This window comes from Urocitellus parryii, chromosome 5 (genome assembly GCF_045843805.1).
Source record: "Urocitellus parryii isolate mUroPar1 chromosome 5, mUroPar1.hap1, whole genome shotgun sequence".
In the NCBI taxonomy this organism is placed as follows: domain Eukaryota; kingdom Metazoa; phylum Chordata; class Mammalia; order Rodentia; family Sciuridae; genus Urocitellus; species Urocitellus parryii.
Window position 1 is genome coordinate 82,120,552 of NC_135535.1, and position 8,225 is coordinate 82,128,776.

Below are 8,225 nucleotides of genomic sequence, written 5' to 3' on the forward strand. Positions count from 1 at the left end.
GCACTAATTAAGAGTCAATAGTCTTCCACTGTCTTTCATAAGTGTGCCTCTCTGTGTCTCCTAAGGTGACCAAGGCTCATTTTTAAACACACACACACACACACACACACACACACACACGCCAGGTTTGGCCTACATTCTCTGTTCTGGGACAGAATTTGTTAGAATGCTCCAGCTAATAATCACCTTCTTCCTCAGTCCAGTTGGTAGTGACCTCTGCAAATATGTGAGAGGCCCTCCTGCCATTGAGACACCTCATGCCTATCTCTAGGACCAGGGGGGTGTGGGAGATACACAGAAACCGAGTGGCCAGAGAGTGGCAACAGCTCAGGATGGAATGATCACGAAGAACACCTGCAAGGCCAGGGACCATGGCAGGTGCAGCCCATTGGTGGGATGGTTGGGAATAAAGAGCAGCAGAGCCCACATTCCTCCCTCTGTTTTCCCATCCTGAGAGGAGAACTCATGAGATCCCCAGCAAGCATGGGGACGCTGGCCAGGGCTGGTTTGCTGCTGTTACTTGCCATTGGCCTCTGCCAAAGCCTGGGTGAGCAGGACCCCTGGACGCAGACACCAGGGCCAAGAATGCTGGGTGGGGACCACTTCACCACTCCTTTCTCTAGTATTTCCCAGTGTTGTGGTTAGTCCTGGGAAGAAAGCAGGTAAGGGAAGGCCCAGATATTCCCAAAGGCAGGCCTGGGCAGGTTTCCTTTTTGAAATGCTTTGGATTCTAGAGTTCTGCTAACCACATTTGTGCTACGGAGTCTCCTCCTCCAAGGAAACACAATCAGGTGGGAGAACTGGAAAGCCCCGTTTCTCTCTTCAGGAGTGGCCTATGTTGTTCCCCAGCAACTTTAATAAAACCTGCATCTATGATGTGCGCGTCCTCCCAGAGTGAGCACCAGCCATTCACCAAAAGCAAAGCAGGTTCTTTCCTGCCCCGCCTCCTCCTGTAAAGGTAGTTTGGGCTGAAAGGGCAAGCAGAGAAGTCCTGAGGCAAGACCTAGTGGAGCAGAGATGGCTGTGAACATAACTGAGAAAGGGAATGCCTGCAGCTGAGTGCCATGGGAATGATAGCCAGGGCAGGAAAATCTGGCCGTGCAATTTCGAGGAAGGGAACCCTTAAACAAGGCACTCTGGGTGAGTCCAGAATATGTGTCTATGTCCTTGTACACAGGACTCAAGTATGGAATTCGTGCAGCTGATTGGAAGAGTGAGGAGCCTACTGTGGAATCCAGGTTCTTCTCCGGAATTAGTTGGAGAAATTCAACAGTTGGTGGACAACCCTGGCAGGTCAGAATAACAAAGACGTTGTTTTGTTGTTGTTGTTGTTGTTTTTAATGAGAAAATGGTGAAATATTTCTTTTGTTTCGAGTATCAAGACCCCAGGTGAATGTGTTGTTCTTCTCCTGACACCTTTCTACCTCTCCACCAATAAGTTTACTTCATGGGAATGTATATCCTACTATCCAATTTATATCAGTATTTTAAGAATATCACATCAGATTAGAAGAATTAATTTCAAATGTTTCAAAAGGAGATGGCATCAATGGGGAGATATATATTATGTTCCTAACTTTCTCCTTGGGCAGGTCTCCCTAAAATTGGGTGAGCGCCACATCTGTGGAGGAAGTTTGATTGAAGATGATAGGGTTGTCACGGCAGCACACTGCCTGAGTAGTCTTGATGGGTAAGTTGTGATTTCTGATACTTGTCAAACCCTGATTCATGGCTACAGTACTGGGAAATGAGATGCTCATGTATCATGTAGGGTTGATACACCTCGGTCCCCTTCTTCACTCTGCCACATTTCTACTCAACCTCTGATCGTCCTCATTCCTAGAAACTTATCTCTGCTTCAAGATGTCCTGTGCTTTCTGCTCTGCTACACAGAGATGCCCTCAAAGATCTCAAACATCTATGATTTAGATTTGTGGATTTAGTGGTTGACTAAGGGTGGTGGTTAATTGTTAACATCAAATGTTAAATGTATGTTCCAAAGTTTCAATAACCTAGGTTTAAATCATTAGGAGTGAAAACTACTGCAGAAATAATAAATACTTGGTTAAAAGAAGATACAAATAGGAAAAAGGGGCAGTGCTGGGAAGCCACTTTGATATCTTATTAAAAACAGTGCAGCATGTATAGACTGGCTTGTCTACAAATGAAGAAAAGTAGAAAACTTTTAAATAATCAGAATTGATGGCAGTAAATGAAAGTGTTCACAAGAATGCAAACACTCCATGACTGAAAACCACTTACGTTTAATAGATCCAAAAATTAGGAATGTATGACAGTAGTAACCAATAATGAGTGCCTTCTTTCAAGACTCAGAAATGCTTAAAGCCTTAATAATCCCTTTTCATTTAATCATATGAAACCCGGGGGGAAATAATTATTGAAACATTTTTCTCTGGTTTTAGGAAGCAACTGAAGAATCTAACTGTGACGGCTGGGGAGTACAACCTACTTCAGAAAGAAAAGCAAGAGCAGAATATTCCAGTCTTAAAAATTGTTATTCACCCTGAATTCAACAGGCTTGGATATATGAGTTTTGATATTGCACTGCTATATCTAAAACACAAAGTCAAGTTTGGTAAGTATTTAAAGGTTTTTAACTATCAAAAATACAATGGGGAAAACTTAAGTACAAGTTCAATTTTTGTAAATACGTCTAGTAATAGAATAGTAATAGAAGTAAGCTTTGTTCTCTTTTAAAAGTTTTATTCAGTCTAGTGCCTATGAAACAATAAACTACTGTACAATCTGAATCCCAGCCACAAGATATGTATGCTCAGCTTCTCAGTAGCATTCTAAGTACTGCAGTATCTTTGAATAAGCTGTACTCAACATCAGTTCTAACCATGGTACTTTTGGTACTAAATATGTAACACACTATTAGCACAAGTATTAAGCCTTCTGAATAAAATACTAAAACCCTTGCTATTTTTAATGCAAGAAAAGGCAGGGATGTGGCCAAAATGAATGAAAACAAATCTAGAGGAGTAGCCAGTCATTGAAGCAAGCTTCTGTTCTTAGGCATCTAATTGATCTTTAAGATCCTAGGGGTTTACCTGGCCATGAATGTAGTTGCAAAGAACCTGGGACATTCTGAAAGGTGATGCTTTGGTGGACTGAGAAAAATATGCCATAGAAAGTGGAATCTTACTTGTTTGAACCTTGGCCCTAAACATAGAGTTATAGGAATCTACAATCATGAACCAACCCTTATTCAGCTTCAGGGCTGAAATTGACATTACCTGTGTGGCTCAGGCCCTCCAAGCCAAGATTTTAGTTTAAAATGGTTCCAGGTGAGTTAAATGGGGTTTTCTGGCAGAAGCAACAGTAAATTCTCTCTGAAAACATGAGCCTCAAATTCTAGCTTCAGTATAAAGTTTTAATGAATATGAACACACAAATATCAGAGAAATCAGCCAAACATGAAGTTAGAAAAACTAACCACCAGAATCAGACCTTCAAAAATTACATATGTCAAAATGAGGTGGAGAATACAAAACAAGCATGTTTTACTTAAAGAGGCAAAAGTATATCAAAATTATAAAGAACAAAATACAATTAGGTGGAAGGATTTGAAAGGAACCAATAAAGAAGTATAAAATAATATAATGAAATTTAAAACTCAATAGAAGTATTGTCTACCGGATCAAATTAGATATAGGGAACTACAAGTTCTGAAATGGTTATCCAAATGAAAGTGAGGCATAGAGAAGATGAACTGAAAGATACAGTATATATCCAATTTGAGCTTTATAAAGAGCATGAATAAGCCAGATGTGGTGGAACACACCTATAATGCAAGTGACTCAGGAGGCTGAGGCAGGAGATTAACAAGTTTGAGGCCAGCCTCAGCAGTTTAGTGAGGATTTTAGCAATTTATGGAGATCCTGTATCAAAATAAAAATTTTAAAAAGGGCAGAGGATTTACTCAGTGGAAAAACACTCCTGGATTCAATCCCCAGTACCAAAAAAAAAAATGTTTTAAAAAGGAGGCAAATCCTTATTCTGGGCACAGTGGTATACACCTGTAAATCCCAGTGGCTTGGGAGGCTGAGGCAGGAGGATTTCAAGATAAAGGCCAGCCTTAGCATCTTAGGCCCTAAGCAACTACTGGGTTCAATCCTTGGCCCTGAATAATTATGGAGAAGATATAATTTAATAGAAAGTGGCTGAGGGTTAATCGTAACTTAGACATTTATCTTTAGGTTTTATAAAGCACAGTAAGTCCAACCATGATACTAAAAATAATTTTATTTATAGACTTGTCATGCTGAAAATGTAGGACACTAAAATAGAGTGAATCTCAAAAGAATCTAGAGGGGGTCGAGGGGGAATAGTAAAGCAAACTACTGATAAAAAGGGAAGACAATTAGGCTGCAGCTGACCTCTCAACAGGAATGATGAAAGTCAGAAGATAGGAGACCAAGGTCACCAAGCTGGTGTCATCAAGCTAGAATGATCTATCAAGGGAAATCATCACCCCACTTCTTATAGAAAACTATCAAGAGTCATCTAGGCTAAATATGCCAGTTTCCTCTCAGTTCTCTGTAATAGGTTGGAAACATCTACTGGACGTTCAAGTCCCTCAGACTCACTCCACCAACTTCACCCCTGTCATTGTCACCATAATCTCTACCTGAGAGCTTAGAAGATTCACTCTAAATTCTTGTCTTTCTTGATAAGAGTTTTGATCAGTGCTGCTCATACTAGAAATATCTTCTTACCTTATATTCAAGGAATTGCTGGGTTTTCCTCCACCCCTTTATACCCTTTCTTAGTCTTCTGTGATGATTCCTCATCCCTTTGTCTTGTGTTGTTGCAGTCCCCAGGGTTCAGCCCTGGACTTCTTCTCAGTCTGTCCTCATTCTCTTGGTGATCTTATCCAGGATCATAGCTTTAACCCCCTAGATCCTGGATGGATGGAGATACATACATACACACACACAAATATATCTATAAAATGTATAATAATATATAATGTATATAATATATAATATGAAATGGAATATATATAATGTATGCTAATGTAGAATAATTATATATATAATCTAGGTTTTTTATTATCCTTTTTGCATTATCCTTCTAGAATTGATGAGATGTACATAACCAACTGGTTAGGGTCATCTACCTAGACAGCTAATCCACATCTCAATATGTTTAAAGCAACCCTAATTATCCCCTCACATAGACTCTTCCCACAGCTACTTTCATCTTGGTTAGTGACAACTCCATCTTTTCATTGTTTAAGCTAAAAATTTTGGACTTGTCTTGGATTTTTCTTTCATCCCTGATTGTTTTTCTAATGCACCAAAAATCCTGTTGCTTCTGCCTTCTTCACTTCACTCAACTATCTTACCCAGGCTGTGCGATCATTTCTTGCCAGGGTTAATTTTTAAAATCTCTTAAAGTATCAGGTTTCTTCTTTTGCTTCCCTAATATTTATTATTAACCCAGCAGCTGGAATAATTCTTTTAAACATGTAAATCAGATTACGTCACTCTGCTCAAAACACTTCAGTGGTTCCCCAATAATATCTCCTCCACCCCTCCCCCTCCCTCCCCCCCATTAGAATCTAAGCCCAATTGTGTTCATCTTCTGTTAAAGTTCCTTTTGCTCAATATGCTCCAGCCATCCTGGCTTCTCCATTCTTCCCAAATAGGTGTGCCAAGGTCTCACAAAAGAGATTTTCTACACTGTCTTCAGCAAATGCTTTCTGCCCAGAGAACTGAATGATTCCTTCCCTCAATTTCAAGACCTTTCTCAAATGTCACCAGCGCCATGAGACTTACCATGCCCACAATTCATAAAACTATAGCCCCCATGCCGTCCATCCTCCCCAAATTTCTTCCTCCACCTACTTATTTTCCCCAGAGCACTTAAAATAGTTTGTTTGTACCTCCCCCCACCCATTTCTCTCTCCCTCCCTCCCTCCCCCCCCCTCTTTCTCCTATAAACTCCACAAGGGGTTGGGGAGAGGATTTTCCTATTCATTCATTGAAGTTTGGAAGAGTGCTTGCCACATGTTGGTGCTCAATAACTATTAAATGAAAATATCAGAATTGAGAGTATACACTTGAAATTTGAGTAGTTTGGGGGGGGGGGGGGCTCATGGTGGTTATGCAGAACAGTGAATTAGATTTTTTTCCTTGATTTATTTTTTCTGCATTTTCTTCTCTTATAATTATGAAGTGACATTTAGGAAACAGTGACATTTATAAAAATATGAAATCCATGAAATCAAACACATGTTACTTTTCCAAATATAGTTGGTGTCATTTGTCTATTCACAAACCTCGTGATTTTTGTTTCAGGAATTGCTGTTCAGCCAATCTGTCTTCCACACAGAGATGATCGATTTGAAGCAGGAATTCTTTGCATGGCCAGTGGATGGGGCAAGATTACAGAGAGTAAGAGGCATCAAAAAATGCACACTACTTTCTCCAGGTCTCTGTATACACAGAGAAAGCAGAAGTGATTTTTGTTGACCATGAATGATTCATCCTTTTGTTTTCCTGTCTAATTTCTGACCCAGTGAAGAGTTCTAGTAGTCTTCACCATAGACATCTCACACTTAGGAAAAAACCTATTCCTATCACTCCTGCTGCTGTCGTTGTGCTTAGGTACATCAGATAAAGGAAGCTGGAGGTATGAAGAATATAAAGAAGAATATAGTAGGAATGGAGCTGTGGCTCAGTGGTTGAGCTTGCCTAGCATGTGTGAAGCACTGATTTGATCCTTAGTACCACATTTAAAAAGAAAACAGAAACAAAATTTTAAAAAAGGCATTCTGTCTATCTACAACTACCAAAAAAATTTTTTTAGAAGAATATGATAAAAGAGTAATCAGGAAATAGAATCAGTAAGTTTCCTTGATTTTATTTGTATTTGTGTTTTTTTTATTTTTGTTTTTATAAATTTTTAAATTTTTTTAGTTGTCAATAGACCTTTGTTTTATTCATTTATATGCAGTGCTGAGAATCCAACCCAGTGCCTCGCACATGCTAGGCATGTGCCACTGCCACTGAGTCACAATCCAAGCCCCAGCTTCCTTGTTTTTAATATCATGACCTTTTATAAAGTGCAGCTGAAAGAACAGCAAAAGGGTCACTTCCAGAGGCTTGGGAGATGGTAGAAATGGGGAAATATTGGGCAAAGAGTACAATTATATGATAAGTTATGGAGACCTAATGCATGATATGGTGCCTATAGGCAATAATTATTGTACACTTGAAATTTGCTAGGAGAACAAATCTTAGGTATTTTCACTATAAGAAAAAAGATAATTGTGCTATCATGTTTGTGGATGTCATCTCACAATTATACATTTATCAAAACATCACATTATACACTTTGAATATGAATAATACTTATTTGTCAATTGTATGTCAACACAGCTTAAAATTATGATTTTTTAAAACAGACTTTTATGAAACATTGCCTTATTGACTCTAGTTTTCCTCTTGGGGAAACATTTAAGCATATTGTTAAGAAAAGCCAATTGCCTGTAACCTGAAATCTGAATTTCTTAATGATGTCCATTATCACATATCTGACCTTGAAACATAATTCACACCAAAAACAAACAACAAAAAATGCATCTTCTACATTGGCTTAAAATCTATTTGAGAGAGTTTTAAATGTGAGGGCTACTCACTAATTTGCTTTAAAGGGGACAGTTGTTGACTATCTGTCAGTTTTCTCTCTATAGATTCTGAGTATTCAAATGTCTTACAAGAAGGGGAACTTTCCATCATGGATGACAGAATGTGTAATTCTGTGCTGAAGAGTATGAACCTTCCTCCTCTGGGAAGGACCCTGCTGTGTGCCAGTTTTCCTGAGCAGGGAAAGGATGCCTGCCAGGTACCAAAGTATAAACCAGCTAGTTATTTAGTAAAGTGGGTTAAAGTGGTTTCTGCCTTTGCCCATGACTGCTTTGGGGAGTTACTACTTCAAAGTTCCTTTTCCCCTCATCTTTCCATCTGGCTTCTATTGAAAAATGTGCTTGGTCTGAACTGAGAGAATTCTTTCCTGTGCCCATTTCTACACAGTATTTTGGTGAGCTGGGACAGGGGTTATTTTCAGTGTTTCCAATCTAATGGAATCAAAATGATAATCTTTTATAAATCCAGCTGGGAATTATTTTTTATTTCACATTTCATTAAACACTATAATATTTTTTTCCTTTAATGCAAAATATGTTTGAAAAA

The 8,225-nt window shown here is 38.9% G+C and overlaps 1 protein-coding gene across 1 annotated transcript in view; it reads left to right on the forward strand.

The window, feature by feature from the left end:
- Positions 1 to 483: 483 nt before the first annotated feature.
- Positions 484 to 8,225, forward strand: part of Ovch1 (ovochymase 1) — a 57,035-nt gene continuing 49,293 nt past the window's right edge. Inside the window, 6 exon segments of the mRNA XM_077799071.1 lie at positions 484 to 547; positions 1,178 to 1,293; positions 1,593 to 1,690; positions 2,424 to 2,596; positions 6,330 to 6,425; positions 7,727 to 7,878. Coding sequence (XP_077655197.1) covers positions 484 to 547; positions 1,178 to 1,293; positions 1,593 to 1,690; positions 2,424 to 2,596; positions 6,330 to 6,425; positions 7,727 to 7,878 — 699 coding nt within the window.